This window comes from Callorhinus ursinus, unplaced genomic scaffold, assembly GCF_003265705.2.
Source record: "Callorhinus ursinus isolate GAN/ISIS: 27379988/994484 unplaced genomic scaffold, GSC_fseal_2.0 scaffold24, whole genome shotgun sequence".
Lineage (NCBI taxonomy): Eukaryota > Metazoa > Chordata > Mammalia > Carnivora > Otariidae > Callorhinus > Callorhinus ursinus.
In genome coordinates this window covers 9,940,873-9,959,985 of record NW_027397086.1, presented here as the reverse complement: position 1 = coordinate 9,959,985, position 19,113 = coordinate 9,940,873, and the positions used below count along the sequence as shown (strand labels likewise).

Sequence of the window (19,113 nt, the reverse complement as noted above, 5' to 3'; positions counted from 1 at the left end):
TATTTTTGAGCACCCAAGTTTATTACAGGGGATTACACATGCAAACAACAGAATTTGGCCCCAAGTACAGTCAAGGGAGAACATTATCAGGCACCAAGTGTGCTGATCTCACACTGAAAAAGGTCTACTGAAAACACTGCAAGTGTGATCCAAACACAAGGACAAAACTAAGTCAATTACTGAGTGATGTGGAGGTATATGCTATATACGTAGACTTCTCTTTATACAATAAGGACAATTCTCCAATAAAAACTGACAACTTCTGCCAAATAATTGTTTGCCTGAAGAAAATATGAAATCCTATTGTAGTTCAGAAAATAATGCAAACCATTTTAATTTAATCTAGATACAGGTACTTTATTTACAAATATTTAGATTAATAGCATTTCGTTACATCAAATGAAGAGTACAGCAGTCTGAATAAATCCTGTCACAAAAACAATTAAGACCCACTGTAACTAACTTTGGGAATCGGGGTATTGCACCTAAACAAGCCGCAGTTTTTAGTCTGTGATTGCTACCTTATATCCCAATGGGTGGTTGGTTTTTTGTAAATATATACACACACCAGCAGGTCATGGTCCCTGGGTGAGTCCCTTGTGAAGCAACAGGGTAAGCAAAATGGGTCACTGAAAGTCTTTAACAGAATATACCAATCTACTCCAAGAATCTTCTTTTTAAAAAAAAGTTAAAGACAAAAATAAAGATGAGTCCACAAATTAACCAAATCCTATTTTCTGCACATTCCAGTTTTGGCTTTTATTTAACATTGACTATACAATACTCCAGTACTACCACATGTTTACAACCCAGAAAGCCGTATTTTTTATTTTTACTTTAGTGTCTGTAAAGAGGGATTTAAAATGTGTATTTTAAACACAGCAGTTGAGCTGAGTGATTTTATAGAATATACTAAGGTTTACCTATCCTACTTCAAATAACCTCAGTTCTCCATCTGAACCAGGAACTCAATCAGAAATCAATCAAAAGAAGTGAAGAACTTGGTAAAACATAAGTCTGTTGTCTAAAGAGATTGTTTCCCTTGCAATACAGTATTCTTTCAGTGGCCAAACCACCTAGTGCAAAGTAATAACTTACTTTGTATCAGCACAAACACTGAAACACCTCAGAAACACTTTCCCTTTTACAAAACAACTTATGCCAACATGACATAAAATAGCCCCTCATACTACAAACACATGGGATATCTTACATTACTTCACTGTAGTGTTAAAAATGCACAATTTAAAATCCCTTAACAGCAGACCTGCGGTTCTGACTGTCCGGTACACAATCTCACCATTCCAAGAAGATAAAGGTATAAAAGCTTAAAATGTGCAATAATAAACCCAGCCTTTTTTCTTTTTCTATACAGTAAGGCAAGAAATGCAGCCTGTAATGCAAAAATGTTTACAAAGAGAAAAGCAGGTTAGCACATTGTCGATTGCACAAGAACAGTTAAGAAAATCAGCAGGTAAGAAGCCACAGTGCAAAGATGGAACAGCATCTGCTAGTGTCAATCCTCTCACGCTAGGAGCTCTTTCCAGCATAATGTCCCCAAACACTGCCAGCACCAGAGGCTGGAGCCAGTATTACTTGTGAACTGCAGTTGTGTCTATTTCCTTGTGTGAAATGCAAGGGAGTAACATGGTCACATATAGGTCATACTGTACAAACTGGTATTTTATACTGTTCCAATGCCAGTAATCAATTTATTTTCTTCATTAAAATAATATACACAGAATGTATTGTTAGTTCGGTTCCTTCAAATTTTATACATATTTACTTTCTGCTAAAGAGAAAAGGATAAAATGGTGTAAAAAAAAGAAAGATAAAGCTATTAATTAAGCACAACAGAAAAGTGGATATTTTCCCTGTGCAAGGCTAAGACAGAAGCAAACCTCCACAAGAAAAATGCCACCCACACAACAGGAAATTTATCCAACGAAAACAAAACAAAAGCAGTTACAGAACCCATTCTCTATCAGAAGTCATTTCACAGCAATAAACTTAATGGTTACAACAGACATACTTGAACAGTTAAAGATGGGGAGAAAGGCTTAAGATATCCTCAAATTAAACCATACAGTAAGACAAAGCCTTGCCAAAAAGAGGGAAGGATAAAAATCATTTAAGTCCAGCATCAGTGCTCAGTTTAAATCATGTACTGGTGACATACCTATCACGAGGACAATCAAGGGGGAAAAAAAGTCTAGATTTACCATGCAGGAGAGATTTATTACTCTACTTGCCTTTTGATAACCTGATTACATCTAGTTGTTTAGCAGTTTAGTATTTTGTTAAACTGTTTTTACAACAGAGTTGTTTTCTCTTTTTTTTTTTTTAATTAAACCCAGTAAGATGTACAGAAGACAATGAGGCAGTAAAAAGTACTGCTTCCAACAGACAGAGGTGAAAGGTCAAATGGGAGCTACGGCAAAGAGGTCACTAGCAGCCACAGCCTTCTCTCTGGGGTTGGGGTTCGCTGGTTAGCCGGCCTCCCTGTGGAGCTGAAGGTTTGTGTTGTACACCAGACTCGGCAGCATTCAGATCCAGGCTTCCATCCTGAATGTTCTGATAGATTTTCTTGGCAGCCTCAAGGAAAGCATCTTCTACATTCTCTCCCCTAAGAGGCAAATGACAAGTTTATTGGAGAATCACAGCTTTCTACAAAAGATAAGACATTACACACTGACCTTTTGCTAACCTTTAGTCAATTGCCATGATGCTTTCAACTTAGCCACTGTCATCTAGTAAGTGATTACCAGTAATGACTGAACTAAGAGAACAACTTGGGGAAATATTCTCTGTGGAAAGCATATAAACACGGTAGTAACAGCTGTTTCTACAAACCCTATTTGGATAACTGGATGTGCTCTATTCATTAAAATGTTATATATTAATATATAATGAAAGTGAAGATATTACAAAAATGGCCTATCTTCACTTAAGAAGAAGATATTCTAAACAGAAGTGAGATTCCAGGATTTGTACGATCCGATTAGCCAATCATCAACTATACTTTTTTTCATGTGATGGTGACATATTCGTGCTCGACCATGTTCTCACTTCAGTTCTCTTAGTACTATGGATGAAGCTAAAAAAAAGGGGGGGGGCTAGCTTCTCACCACAGCAAGGAATATCTGGCTTAATAAATGAAGAACTCTGATGGGAGTCCTGGGGGGGTTCAATAATGGACATGGAATAACGATTAAAAAACATTAATTATGCTTCTGATTATTCTTAGACATTGTTTCCTTAAGCCATGCTTTTTTATCAGAAGTATTAAATGAACAGATTACCCAAGCTTGAGTCCAAGATACCAAACTCAACCTCAATTGGGAAAGTCAAACACTTTTGAAATGCTAACACAATTTCATTTATTAACCTGGGTTACCAGGGGGCATAATCAAAGTACAATCTTTTAGGTGCAGTAACAAAAAAAATTACCTTTGAAATGTGAAACAGGAAGCAAAGGGATGATCTGTTTACTGTTCTTCCCACAATAAACATTACACATATACATATTATTATATGTATGCAAATACATTATACATTTCTCACATGTATGGTTCTACTTTGAGAAGTCTGAATGTAACTGAAAATGATGAATTTTAGCAATACTTACGTTTTCGCACTTGCTTCAAGGAATAATAAGCCTAAAAATTAAAATTCAGACTATGATTAAGACATTTCAAATTAACTCACAAGGGCATTTTCTTCGATAACATATGAATAAGAGTTTCCCGTCAGCTATCAGTACTCCTACCATAGTATTTTATGAAACAGTATGTTAGTTTGAGATGGGGGAGTCTTTATATTTGTCATTAAATACTTGCACTACCCCCAACATGAATGTCAAATAGAAACACATTTCCTCATTCTTGAGATTTAAGCAGCTGGCATTAAAAGAAAAGTGTCAAATAATCTGCAGTATCAAAATCCCATCTTTTCTATGTGTGACCCCAAAAAAGCCATTAAAAGTCTTAAACCCACCATTTTCTTCAGCAAACTGTTTGGCTTCTTCATATGTAACATCTCTCTGTGCCTCCAAATCTGCTTTATTTCCTATGAGAATTATTACCTAATTTGTAACCAAAAGAAAGACATCTTAAAACAAAAGCAACCATTTAAAATCAACCATGAAAATTCTGAAATCCAAAAATTTTGACAGAAAAAAACATGTGGGCCTAAAAAGGAAACCAAGTACCAGCAATCATCCAGCAGACAGATATGAGAATCATTAAGTCAGTACTATTAGGAGGGAGGTCAGCAATTATCTAGGCCATGGGCTAACAAACTTTCTGTATAGTGCAAAGAGTATGTATTTCAGGTCTCTGGAGCCCAAATGGTTTCTTTGCATATACTTCTTTTTTTTAAATAACCTTTTAAAAATGTAAAATCCATTCTTAAAGGCTTGCAAGCCATTATAAAATAATATAGCCCATGAGGAACACCTGGTCTGGGCCAAAGGTTATGATTTATCTGAGTAAGATTACTGAGGGTCAATGCACAAGCTCCAGGGGATCTGTGAATACACTGAAATTAAGCACAGAATGCTGTAAACAAGAACATTTCATTGCCAAGAGAAGGCTCATGGTTTTCATCAGATTTCTGAGAGTCTCTGGGACCCTCAAGTAGTTAAACTACTAGTTCAACTCCTTCAGGCTATTGGTAAGGAAACTAGTACTCAAATAAGGCGAAGAGACTTGTCAAAGGTCACTCAGTGAGCCACTGGTAGAAGGACATTAGAACCAAGGGAAAAAACCCAAACTGTGACCTTCAAATATTGTCTTACTCTACGCTAGCCCGAGGCAGCCCTAAGTTTGTAGCAACTGGAAACAAATGTCTGTGTTCCATGGGGAACAGTGTTGGTGGGAGGAGGGGGTGGGGGTACACATATGCAAGCGAGTTCAAATCCAAGGCAAAATATCACACACACCTACACCCACTTTGGAATCATTTATGTAAGTGAAGTTAGGCCAAAGTTAAAGGCAGCTCTACAAAGTTCTAAGAAAAAAGTTTGCAGCCTTAGGGAAATAGAGCTTTTTGATCTTTATGGTGGTTTCTGGGGGCTGGGGGGTGGGGATTTATGGATAAACTGTCTCTGTCTATATATATAAGCTTATCTGATACCAATTGGGATCCCCCCTCCTTTCCCTTCCAAACAGATGTGGTAATCCAGATGCAGATACCTTAGGAATGGATGGTTTCAACCAAAAGTGATTTCCACTGTTAACTTTTTCTCATGTGAAACTGCAGCCCCTGACTCTCCTGTTTCTTAAAAATGATGTCCAATGAACTGAAGAACCATTGTAATCTGAATGTAAACCTTGAACAAGATTAAGCAGTATAACAAATGTGAGCATTCTCCCAGTGTGGACAAGGGCCCAATGAGGAGGGAAAGATATTTTCACATGAAGTCCACTAGTCTTTTAAAGAATAAGGTAAGAACACTTAAGGAAATCAATTTTGTTTTTTTAAATCACGGCTGGTAAAGTCACGATGGCCTAGTACAGGGCCATTGTAAGACAGGTACTCAAAACATCTTGTATGTCAACTATACTTCAATAATAAATTTCTAAAAAGTTAACATTGAACTGCACACTTTAAATGGGTAATTATGTTAATTATATCTCAATAAAGCGGTTTTTAAAAGATAACTTTTAAAAAAATTTTAAACATTTGCTGAATGGAAACACTGCCTCCTCTCCCAATTCCTTAAGAATTTCCCAGCTGTGCTTCCCATCATCCTGAAAGGACACATAAAAGTGGCATGCTAACCAGACCGAGGTATAAAATATACCACCAACGAAATGGGAAAGTATGTAATTTCTGCATAGAAATTGAAGGCATCATAGAAAACATAACATTTGAGCTGGACCTTAAGAGATTTTCTTCTGTAGGGGAGCAAATTTTGCCATCCCAAGATAGTCCTCTTTGGAATATTTATTTTAAGCTGGTTTATTTTTAAGAAACAGCAGACACAGGTGAAGCTCTGAAAACCCAAAAGTTATCCTTTAAGAGACATTTACATTTATAAGAAAAATCTCCATTTTCGTTAAGGGTGTTTCCCTCTCAGTACCAGGAAGAGGGGGTGGACTCAATCTCTAGAAACTTGTAACAATTCTATCAATTTATTTCTTAGACAAGCCCTAAGAATCTTGAAAGGTAAAGTTCTTCCTAACACTTTCTTCTGAAGATGTGGTAAAATTTGAAGCAGCATAAATGAGGCAGGAAAGACATGGCTCATTTGTCATTAAACTCCTCTAAGCACCTTCTACAATGAGTTTTGTTTGCTTAATATTTTTCTTGAAATAACTACAGAACCACAGAAGCTTACAAGAGTAGAAGGTCTATATACCCTTCACCAACCATCCTCAATAGCAGCATCTTACAGACTCAAAACCAGGGAAGTGACTTTGGTGCAATCTATGTCCTTACTCAGATTTCACCAGTTGTATACACCTGTGTGTGCGTACAGTTCTATGCAATTTCACTGCAGGTATAGATCTGTGTCACCACAATCAGGATACAGAATGGTTCCATCACTAGAAAGGAACTGCTTTGTGCTGCTCTCTTTACAGCCTATGCACACCACTCATACCCTTCACCCCCATTTGCTAACCCCTGGCAACAATGCATCTGTTCTCCTCCACAATTTTGTTTTTGAGAATATTTTATAAATGGATACATATATACAGTATGTAATTTTTTGAGATTAACTTTTTTCACTCAGGTAATGCCCCTGAGATCCATCTAAATTGCCGTATCAATAGTTCATTTCTTTGTATAGCTGAGGAGTATTTTATAGTATAAATGTACCAGATTGTTTAACCATTCACCTCCTGATGACCATTTAGATTGTTTCCAATTTTTGGCTATTGTAAATAAAACTACTATGAACATTCAACTATAGGTTTGCACGTATACCTACAGTAGGTTTAAGATCATTATGGATATGAAAGTTCCAGGCACAGTCCCTAGCTTAAGTGGCAAATCACGTTGGGGCACCTGGGTGGCTCAATCTGGATTTTGGCTTAGGTCACGATCTCGGGGTCATGGGATCAAGCCCTGAGTCAGGCTCCGCACTCAGCAGGGAGCCTGCTTGAGGATTCTCTCTCCCTCTCCCCGCACCCCCGCTCATGCTCTAAAATAAATAAATCTTAAAAAAAAAAGGCAAATCATGTTAACTTTGAGTACAATTTATTGCTGTTCCCTGATAAAAGCCAATCTTACCACTGATTACTAACTATTTATTGAATCAGACCTCTGCTAGATGGTTAAGTACAAAACTAAATGAGACACAGGCCTTGCTCTGAAGAAGCTCAGAGTCAGTCACAGCTCAGTACCTTTCCTCGCTTGTTTCTGGAATGCCCCCTCTAGCATTTACTAAAACCTTACTCACCCTACAGTCCCAGCTCAAACACACCTTTCTCTGTAAAGCTGGTTTCTCCAGATGGCATTGCTTATCCTGGGCACTTCCCGCAGTGCACATACCAGTTGCTCTAACTTCTATCTCTCTCGGCTTTTCAGCATAGTTATTTGTATACACACAGCTATCTCCTTACTAGACCATTAACATTTTGTGGGCCAAGGGCCACATTTATCTTTGGATACTGCAGAGTCTGGCATGGGAGGTGGCCTTTAAAATCTCAATAAACAGGGCGCCTGGGTGGCTCAGTTGGTTAAACGACTGCCTTCGGCTCAGGTCATGATCCTGGAGTCCCGGGATCGAGTCCCACATTGGGCTCCCTGCTCAGCAGGGAGTCTGCTTTTCCCTCTGACCCTCTTCCCTCTCATGCTCTCTATCTCTCATTCTCTCTCTCTCGAATAAATAAAATCTTTATTTTAATAAAGATAAATAAAAAATAATTTAATTTAATAAATAAATAAATAAAATCTCAATAAATATCTTCTCAGTCTGGTGAAAAAGCTAATTTTTATTTTCATTTTAAAAAGAAAATTTTTTTAAATTTGCAATTTGAAAATATAGCACAATAATGGCTACTTTTTAAATTTTTTTTAAATTTATTAAAGTATAGAGATGTTTTTGTAAAAAGAAAAAATATTTAATTAAACTAATTTTTAAATGCAGAACTCTATTTTTAACCCTAATTTTACTGAGATAATTGTAGATACACAAGCAGTTGTTAAGAAATAATAGAGATCCCTTATACTTTGCCCAGTTTCTTCCAATGTTCCAATCCAACATTCTTCCAATGTTGAATTCTTTCAACATTTTACAAAACAAATGCAGATCCCTTTTTAAAGTGATTGTTTCAGAGTTCACCGTCTCCATCTGACATGAAATCACCACCCCATCCATAACTTTCATTTTTTTTTTAACCACAAACATGAACAAAAACCAAGTATAAGATGTAAAACCTAGGGTAATTAGTATTCAAAAAAAAATGTTAACTTCTCTTCAATTAATTTAAAAATAAAGACTCTCTCATTCTTAGTACTCATATACAAAAACCCTACTAGCAAACGACTCCTTTTGGGGTTAGCACAGATCTTAAATTTTCTGTGTAACAGATGTTATTCAACTTACAGTATTTGGATTGGTGAGATTCCTTGCATCTGTCAACCAGCTGCTTAAGTGATTATATGTACTTCTTCTGCAAAAATTAAAGTTTACATTTGTGACTACCACATACAATTGCCATTTCAATTTTTTAAAAAAGAAATCTCAAATAAATAAGATTCCCTTTCATCAAAAATTGTGTAATGTGAACATACTTTCCAGAAATCTAGCCAAACCTACTATTTTTAAATAAATAAGTCAATATCCAACAACTTTGCTAATTACATATAGAAGTAAATTGTTTACATTTAAAGGCACATTCATAAACAGACCAATAAGCAAGCAAGGAACAACACAGAAAATTAATGGAAACAATTCTGAACTCAGAATTTCTAATCTGAAGTAAAAGCTAAGATTACTGTTAAATCATCTATATTTTCAATCACAAAATGGGAGAAATAATACCAAAATGTCAAACAAATGATATGTTCAATGGCAAACATGTTTGCATCTGTTTCAAATTAGAAACCAAGATGGTCACAGTACTACAGACTGATATAAAAGTCACCTTTCTTTCAAGAGAAAGTTAACTATGACAACATAAAAACTGGCTTTAAAATGGCACTTAATGTATTTGACTGGAAATTCAAGCCCCCAGATATCAGAGTGAGTTTATTCTAACTTTGTATTCTTATTTACCAGTAGCTAAATCATTTTGCAATTCAGACTGCCCTATCTGTCCACTTTCTCCAAGCAAGAGTTTAGAAACTCATAGGCTCATTTGCACTAGCCAAACAGGCCCAAAGAAGGCAAGCAAATCCAAATAATTTACAATATTATGTGTAGTAGGTAGAATATTAATATTTATCAGACTTCACCAAAGGGGTCAAATAAAATTTTGAAAGTTAAAAATGTTTGATTTATATACATTCACAGAACATTAATCCATCTTATTCATTTAACAGGTGAGAAAAGAGAAGCTCACAAAGATTTAAATGAATTTCAGAGCCGGGCCTTGAACGCTTTATGCACATAGTGTCCTCAAAAGTGTTTCAAATTTAGCCTTGTGAATATATTCCATGAACTCCAGCTGCCAGTACCCATATAAAGTTGGATATTCCAAACACTTAATCCTTTCCCAGTGGAAACTGAAAAGAAGTTGTAAGGTTCTCTCTTACTGTGCTAAATTATGTTACATACAAATCACCACCTAACTGTAAAAAAAAAAAAAAAAAAAGTCAAATAAATAAAAGCAACATTTCCCCAATGTTTTTAAATTTTCTAAGTAAAATCTTCTAATGGTCAAATATTTTTAAAAAGCATAAGCCGTATCACTTTATAGTTCAATATTTGTAGTTCCTGGCATACCTTGCCTTTACACAATAGATTTATCCTACTTTGTGCACAAAAACTTAAATAGCACAAATCCAAAAGTATTAATACCAATTTTGATAAATTTTAAAATGTCAAAGCTGGCAGCAAGAGTGAATTACAAACTGCCACCACTTTGGTAAACAGAAAAATCTACACATCCTTTTTAAGTATCAAGATCATGTAAACTGTTATTATTTAGATGTGCCTATAATCTCTGCTAATAATTCTGGTAATTGTTACTAATTTAAAATTCATAATTTCAAACCTATAACTATAGCAGCATCCCAATATTAATTAGTGGTAATAGTGCTAAAAAAAGGTAAAAAATATCCCTAACTTTGCCAAGGATGTTAAATGACATATCAAACAACTGATAAAGCCAAACAAACTGCCATGATCAACTATGCTGTCAATTTAAGGAAGTATCTGGTAACAATTACAGTTAATGCCAAGAATAAAGGTATTATTAAAGCAGAACTTTCAAGTTTGCAAAATGTCAAGGAATAATAAAAAAAAGGGAAAAAATCAGTGTCATGGATGCAACATGTCACTACGAAATATCAACAAAGCATCTGTCTAAAGCCTGAAGTACTTTTTTTCAATAATAATTTTATTGTGATATAATGAACTTACCATAAAGCTCATCCTTTTAAAGTATACAATGTTGTGGTTTTTTAATATATATCCCAAAGTTGTGCAGTGATCACCAGTATCTAATTCTAGAACATTATCAACCCCAAAAGAAACGCTGTACCCATTAGCACTCACTCTCCACACCCTGGCAATCCACTTTCTGTCTCTATGAACTGGCCTATTCTGGATATTTCATATAAATGGAATCACACAACATTGGCCTTTTATGTCTGGCTTCTTTCACTTAGCAAAATGTTTTCAACATTCAACCACTGTATAGCATGTATCAGAATTTCTTTCCTTTTAACAGTCGAATTGTATTTCATTGTATGAATACACCCATTTGTTTATCTATCTAATGGACATTTGGGGTGTTTCCAGCACAAGTACTTTTGATGACTCAAATAGACACAACTTTTTTTTTTACCAAAAGTATTTACTGTGCTTAAAAGGTTATGTTTAAAAGCAAACCATATAAATGTATCAAATCATCACCCTGTAGACCTTAAACTTACACAATGTTATATGTCAATTACAGTATCAGTAAACATGGTGGGGGAGGGGAACACAAGCACACTCACACAAAGCAAAACAAACAACAACACTTTAGATTGATAGACTCTAAGTACACATCACCACATTTAAATTTATTAATAATGGAGTTTTTAATTATGCAAAGTCTTCAGGAATGCATCCCTCATTAGGATGTCCTGCAAAGAAGGCCAGGTCTTTAATATTCTTCCCACAAAACCATTTACTTATCATGTTACCAGTTGCCCGGCTATATAGAAGAGCATTAAGGCTATTTTGCTCTCTTCTGCCATGAGATTACCCAATTCCGGAACTCAATACACTTCAACCACTGTAATTATCATCAGCCACTGTCTTTATTCTAAGTCCACATTTCCCAAAGTGTGTTCCTCAATAAAATAAGCTCAGGAAACACCAAACTAAGCTATGTGTAAGAATTTCTTTAATGCGGGTGCCTGGGTGGCTCAGTCTGGTAAGCGTCTGCCTTCGGCTCAGGTCATGATCCCAGGGTCCTGGGATCGAGCCCCGCACCGGGCTCCCTGCTCAGCGGGAGGCCTGCTTCTCCCTCTCCCACTCCCCCTGCCTGTGTTCCCTCTCTCACCGTGTCTCTCTCTGTCAAATAAATAAAATCTTTAAAAAGAATTTCTTTAATGCAGAACTTCTCAGGGTGCTAATACGTTAATGTGCACTGTATTGTGACTCTTCAAGAGGAAACAGTATAAAGCATTTCTCAAAAGGAAATATGCTTGAAAGTCCACTTGGTGCCACTCACCCATCCCTACCTCCCCCCAAAAAAGTAAGACAAGAGTCACACTGCTTTAAACTGGCACTCTGCATTAATATGAAAGGTGATCCAGTTCATTTTCTAGCTTAGCACAGTTTAATAAAGTGGCGCAATCTTCCATGTTTTCTGAAGCCAAATATTTATGGCCCAGTTTTGTTACTTTCTATCAAGTGCTTTCAGTTTCCAGAAATAGCGAAGTTGAAATAAATTTAATTTTGCTTCATGAAGTACTGTAAACCATTTCATTTTAGAACAAAAAAGAATTTAAGTAAATGAACAATTAAATACCTCACAAACACCTTCAGATGCAAGCTTAAGAACTTTTTATAATCTACCATGTTGGATTAACAAAACTACTTAATTCCTTCCCTGACCTTATTTTGAAAAGGTGTCAACTTTAACACCAGAGACTGAACAGAGTAACTCCTCAAGACTTCTTTCTACTGAAGTGAAAAGAACAAAGTTTGGTATAAAATATTATTTCACCTCAAATAATTGAACTGATGCTGCTTTTCAGAATAGTATTCTTCTATTAGCTCCACCAGCATCTCCTAAAGTTTTTCTTCAGTCATATCCACTTTCAGAAAAGGAAATCAACATGTTACATCAAGTCTTATACAACAATGTAGAGAAATAACCGTAAGATCCAAATAAGCTCATTTATAATCACACAATCACAAACTAAAGAATGTCTAAGTCAATTAAAAAAAAAACAAACACAAGCCACACTGCCTAAAGGAGATTTCTTTTTTCAAGTATGAAGTCTGAAAAAGTATTAATCTCTTACCTAGTGATATCATACACCATAAGCGCTCCTGCAGCTCCTCTGTAGTAGCTTCGTGTAACAGCCCTAAACCTCTCCTGTCCCGCTGTATCCCAAATCTGCAGTTTGATTTTTTGGCCACTAACTTCAATTATTCTTGTACCAAATTCAACACCAATTGTGTGAGGACAATCAGCCATAACTGTTAGAGAAAAAAGAAATATAATATTCTAACTTCCAGAAAGCTTCAGATTAAGACCAGCAGGGAAAAAAATCCACTGGGTAATTAATTAACATATTAATGCTTGTAGGCTGTAAGTGGACTAAGCTAGCACTGAAAAAAAATTTGCAAAAACACAGAAGTCAAAGAAATTTGACTGCACTAAAACAGGGGTCAGCACACTTCTGTAAAGGATCAAATAATAAATATTTAAGTTTTGTAGGCCAAAATGTCTGCCACAACTACTCAACTCTGCTGTTGAAGCACAAAAGCAGCCAAAGACAATAAGTAAAATGAACATGATTCTGTTTTAATAAAACTTTATTTACAAAAACAGGCAATTTCTGGATTTGACCCACGGGCTATTGTTTGCTGACCCCTGGATAATCTGCTAATTAAAAATAAAGATTTTTATTAAGTTCTTCATAACACCAACCTTTTGCTATTTAGACTTCTGACAATTATTACATATAACAAAACAATCAATGGTTTTAAGACTCTAGGAGTTGTCAAGTTTTTATCCTGCAAAATACTACCAATATCTCAAAGAAAAACACATTTAATATATATTTACAATTACATGTTGGCAAGTTATATATTTCCAATCCAAAAGAACAAGTTTATTAGTTCTTCCTTATAATTAGGCCATCGAAAACCTAAACCCACTATTCTCTGGTACAAGTACACACAGACTGCTAGAGATTTCATAAAATTTACATTAACCAAGAAAAAAAGCCATAAAAATAATTTCAACTGTATTTAGCCTATTAGTTACATAAAATAACAGGCCTCCTCCCCTACCACCCAAGACAGAGTTATACTTCAAATATTAATCAACCAGTCCTGGATATAGAAAGAATTTCATTTAAATATTTCCAATCTATTATTATTTAGTTAACAAATGATACAAGCAGCAAATTTCTAAAATGGAGAGTCAGAGAAAAGATTATTTAAATTTGACATTGTAATATATATTTTTAAAAATTTTCTACCACCAAAAAAACCTAAACAAGTAACTCAAATTATATATGGTATATAAATTAACACTCTATACATGCAGGTGTATTTCATTTTATATGCACCTATTTAAAAAAAAGTCCCTCCCTAAAGATGAAAGTATATATATATGGAAAAGTTGTATTTAAATGCAGAGAGTACAATGAAAATGACACTTTTTAAAAGACAGGAAAGTGAATATAAATTTATTTTATTTTTTTACCTTATATATTGAACTTACATTTTTTTTCTGTAAATTGATGAAGTAAGCAAGATTTTCCTACTCCCATGTCCCCTGTTTAAAAAAAAAAAAAGTTTCAAGTGGCAATTACATTTCTCAATTTTATACTCATAATTATATGCAATGATTGCTATACCCCCTACCATATTACATCACAAATTTCTGGGACACTTGAAAAGATGAGTCTGAAAAACCCTACAGGTCACTTTTCACTGTGATCTATAAATTGACTATTCCCAACCTTTAGCAGTGATAGAATTAAGTTATTAATTATGTTAGTAAATAACTATCAGCTGGGAAGTGCTTTTCAACAGAGAAACTGTTGTAAAAGGAGCATTTTTTAACTTTGAACTGTTTCACAGTTTTGTATTTTTTCCCCCTTAATCCATTCATAAAAGAAAAAGACTTCTGGGAATAACAAACAGGACAGCATATAACAAGCAAAAATAGTAAGTTTTGGTAGTCTGACTGACTAGATCCCACCTCTTCTTATATTCCTTGTATTTCTTACAGAATTCCACAAAAGAAAAGCATGTGCATTATATGAAAACCGTAACAGATGTCCTAACTATACTACAGCAATTTAATCCTTCATGAAGGAAGTATTGAGCCCACCATTACACCAAACTGTTCTAATATGAAGACTTAAGTGAAAAGTATGTGTACTTTCAACTGAGTTCTTACAACTATACCTGGGTAAACAACCCTGTCTTTTAGTTTGAGCAACATATTGAAACTTAACAGAAGAACCACCAATATTATATTTTATGTATATCACATAATTACTCTGAATCAACAATGTTCTCTATCAATTTTTGGAATCCAGGGGGCTCCATGGGCTTTCATGGTATTTCTGGAATGTTATCAGTGCTCCTAGGAAATTAGTACCATTTCCAGGATTAACAAGCTTTCAGGTAGCCCTGAAGAACAATCAATACCACTTCAAAAGGTACCCACCATTGTACTACAGAAGTATCCAGGGCTACAGTGCAAAACATACATCGTTACCACAAAAATAAATTAAAGAGGCTTTAATTTTGCAGTAAAAAAACCCAAAAAACAAAACAAAAAAAACACTCACTTCTTCTGGAATGGTATGTTAAATATTAGTATATAAATATTTTGTATATTAAGTTTCTTTGTAGAACAAGAGCATAAGTTAAATAAACTTACCAATAATAATATATTTAAAGATGTAAGAGTAGTTGTATGGTGCAGTTGCCATGGTGGCACTAAAAACAAAGAAAACTGTGTTACTTCAGAAGGATATACACAAGTTATCCAGGTGATCATTGCTAGCCTTTAAAGATATATAAAATACAGCATACTTATTATAAACAAAATGTTGGCTACAATAAGCCAGAGTAAAATTGCATTTTCCAAGCTGACCATTATATCAGACAATTCCATTATTTCACTTTAGGGAATATCCAGTAAGAAAAGTTACTGTGGAAAATTTCAAACAAGGAAATCTTTATAAATGTCAGTTAAACTTCATTATAAACAGTCTCCCCCCTTTGAAGTCCTCACCCATGTCAACTGATCAAGTGAATTACTGATGGCCAACTCGTTCAGAACTCAGATTTTACAAGAGAATGTTATAAAAAGTAACCACTAACTTATAAACACATAAAACTTATAAAAGTTATAAAAAATAACTTTTTTTACTCTACTTTAAATCATGGTTAGCATAGCATCCAAAAGACCAATCCAACTACTTCCAAACCAAATTACTGCCAGAATTAGATAAAACCACATGAAACTGTTGTTCTTATAGACTTTTTTTAAAAAGTCAATTATTTGCAATTTCATATGGTTCAACTTAATTCAGGATTTGAAGATCAACATGTAACAAATGCTTAACTATATAATAGCGCTCTAAAAGCTGAAATAATGGCATAAAATACTACTTATGGTTGTAAAATCTGCAAGTTTATGTATTAGAAGACATTTAGAAAGATCACAGCCTATTCTCTGCCTTCAGGTATACTTAAGCTAAATAATGCTAATTTCTTTCCGCTTTTAATAACTTAAAATAAAAACCTCTCCAATTTATTCAAATGAATGCCTTGAATGTGTCAGACACTGCGCTAGGTGCTAGGGAAACAAGAGGTAAATTCTAATAATGGCAATAACTTCCATTAACATTTATTCTCAAACCAGTTTTCAGCTTAAGGAAAGATAAAAATCATGCACGTGCACACGTATGCATGCACACACAAAGATTTGGCCCCATTTTTAAAAATTTGGTTTCCAATTTTTAAAATATGATTTTTACTGTTATGGGCAATTGTCAGATTATACAAGCCAAATGTAGTATGACTGCAGAAATTCATTTACTAAAACTGACAAAATTATTGTATAATAAGATTTAACCTGTAGAAAAAGTATGTATTTAAAGTAAGTGGATTGTTGTTACCAGGGAAGAGAAAATTGTTAATTACATCACTTCACACAGGATTACATTTAACAAAAGTGGATGCCCTGCTACCCATTCCAGCTTGACATGTTGTAGCACTTTCATAATCAGTCTTCAACATCACTGAAAACTCCCCTAACCAGTTCGCTCAGGAAGGGAATTTTTCTAGTTAACTGATTCTGAACATCATCATAATTTGTTTCCCTTTTTCCAGACACTGGGGACTCAAAACTTTTAAGAATGAACTTGCTCCTGAAGCTAAAATTGGTGTGAATTATTCACCAAATCTCTGAACCAGATCCCAAACACAAGGAACAGAATTATCTTTCACAAAAATATTTAAAAGTTATTAAATTCTTCACCTGCATTCTTCCCAGAACCCTGTAATTAATTTTTAACTCCTTTTTTAAACTCTTCTTTTCCCATTCAAACTTGGGGAAAAGTAATCATTTAGTCACCTTGAAATTACTGCTTCTTCCATGCTCTTCACCTTCCTTTCTCTCTTACTGAAAGTTGCAGCTATATACACTTTGCTTCCTTCCATTTTATGATGTTAAAACCAAGGCCTCGGGGTGCCTGGGTGGCTCAGTTGGTTAAGCCTTTGCTTTGGCTCAGGTACTGATCCCAGGGTCCTAGGATGGAGCCCCACATCAGGCTCTCTGCTCAGTGAGGAACCTACTTCTCCCTCTCCCTTTGAGCCTCCCCCGTACTCGGGCTCGCTCTATCTCGCTCTCAAATAAAATCTTTAAAAATTAATTTAAAAAATTAATTAAAAAAATAAAACCAAGGCCTCAACAATCCTAACTTCTCCTTGAAATGCTCTAAAAGCTGATCATGAAATTAAAAGCCAATTCCAGTTGTATTAATTTGTGTATTGCAAATTATCACACAGCATTCATTAAATATCTACAAGACGACTAATTTTAAAACTTTTTTAAATTACCAAGCATTAATTAGCATAAACTATTCCCAAATAAAAGAGAATGATCACTTTTTCAGAATAAAAACCAGTCTTCACCTCACCACACAATTTTCTGGTTCAAGTTTCTTTTAAAAATGAACCTTAAAAGCTACTGGGATGCCTGGGTGGCTCAGTCTTAAGTTAAGCAGCTGCTTTTGGCTTGGGTCACGATCTCAGGGTCCTGGGATTGAGTCCCACTCCCCTCCCCCCTGCTCGTGCTCTCTCTCTAATAAAATCTTTAAATTAAAAAAAAGGAAAGCTATTCAAACTTAATTTCAGTAGATAGTGAAGGCAGAAAGTATCTAGCACTGTAGCCATTAACACAACAGGTCCTCCCTCTCTTATTATAAGCTTAGATAGTAGCTAGGTTTAAATATACTCCCAAAGTTTATTGGTAACATTCACTCAAAATTATGTATTTGCAGTAAAACATTTAAATGGGCCCTTTTAAATATTAACCATGCTTAATATTGTTCTAGAAAAGGATTTCTCAACGTCATTTCTTGAACATGAATGAAACATACCACTGTTAAGGTGAGGAATGTACGGGAAAAACTTTTCCCCCTATTACTTAAGAATGCTTTTGCTTTACTCAAAAGTTAAAAAAGGGGGAATGAGAGTAAAAACTGGTGGTCTAGTTCACTCTGAAAACATGAGTCCATTCTAACACTACCATCTCCACTAATTAAAAAACCTTGGTAATATTCTGTAAAACTTGTGCACAGCTACTGATGTGATTAAAATGTGTTCTCCATGTGTTACAAAAGCATGAGAATAAAGTTCATAGGCAGATAAGACCTCCTTCATTGCCTCTGATTTCCTTAAGAGTACTACTTTCAGACAATAAGCATCATTAAATACAGATGAACAACAACCTGTAAACTAACAAACAATTGTTACAGTTCCCATTTACTGGGCACTTAATATACTCCAGGCAATGTGCTAAACATTTTACATGCAATCTCAATTAATTTTTACTACTACAGCCTTATAAAACAGTGACTATAATCCTCATTTTACAGATGAAGACTCAACAGGTAAGTAACATGCCCAGGTCACACAGCTAAGTGGTCAAGTCTATACTGAACCTAAGACTGTTTTAACTGCAGAGAATCCCCTCTTACCCACTACACCATTCAGCCTCCTCCACAGTTACGAGATGTACCATGAAACCCTTTAGCGGTACTTAGGGACACAAATCTTTCTCAGTTCACTCACGTGGTTCTAATTTAATACTCTAAGTAGTATTAAAAAATTATATTCAGAGAATGTATTGTATTCAGGATTTATAGATATGGATAAATGATAACACTAATTCAAAAAAAAAAGTTTTTGAAGGTAACATTTGAGAGTAAACCGTATCATGATCAGCACTACTTTTCCCTACATAAAATTCTTACTTAATTCTCACAACCTTGCGGAGTTATTATCATTATGTCCATGTAAAAACTGAAGAAATAGGGGTACCTGCGTGGCTCAGTTGCTGAAGCGTTTGCCTTCGGCTCAGGTCATGATCCCAGGATCCTGGAATCAAACCCCACATCGGACTCCCTGCTCAGTGGGAAGCCTGCTTCTCCCTCTCCTACTCCCTCTGCTTGTGCTCTCTCACTCTTGTGCTCTCTTAAATAAATAAATAAATAAATAAATAAATAAATAAATAA

General features: G+C 35.0%; 1 protein-coding gene across 1 annotated transcript in view; it reads right to left on the bottom strand.

Annotated features, from left to right (window-relative positions):
* Positions 1 to 19,113, bottom strand: part of RAB14 (RAB14, member RAS oncogene family) — a 24,488-nt gene continuing 5,375 nt past the window's right edge. Inside the window, exons 2-8 of the mRNA XM_025888218.2 lie at positions 15,246 to 15,304; positions 14,073 to 14,126; positions 12,640 to 12,817; positions 8,558 to 8,624; positions 3,997 to 4,084; positions 3,629 to 3,659; positions 1 to 2,626 (exon numbers count right to left, since the gene is read on the bottom strand). Of these exons, the coding sequence (XP_025744003.1) occupies positions 2,449 to 2,626; positions 3,629 to 3,659; positions 3,997 to 4,084; positions 8,558 to 8,624; positions 12,640 to 12,817; positions 14,073 to 14,126; positions 15,246 to 15,297 (648 nt within the window). The 5' untranslated portion in view covers positions 15,298 to 15,304 and the 3' untranslated portion in view covers positions 1 to 2,448. The remainder of the gene's footprint in view (positions 2,627 to 3,628; positions 3,660 to 3,996; positions 4,085 to 8,557; positions 8,625 to 12,639; positions 12,818 to 14,072; positions 14,127 to 15,245; positions 15,305 to 19,113) is intronic.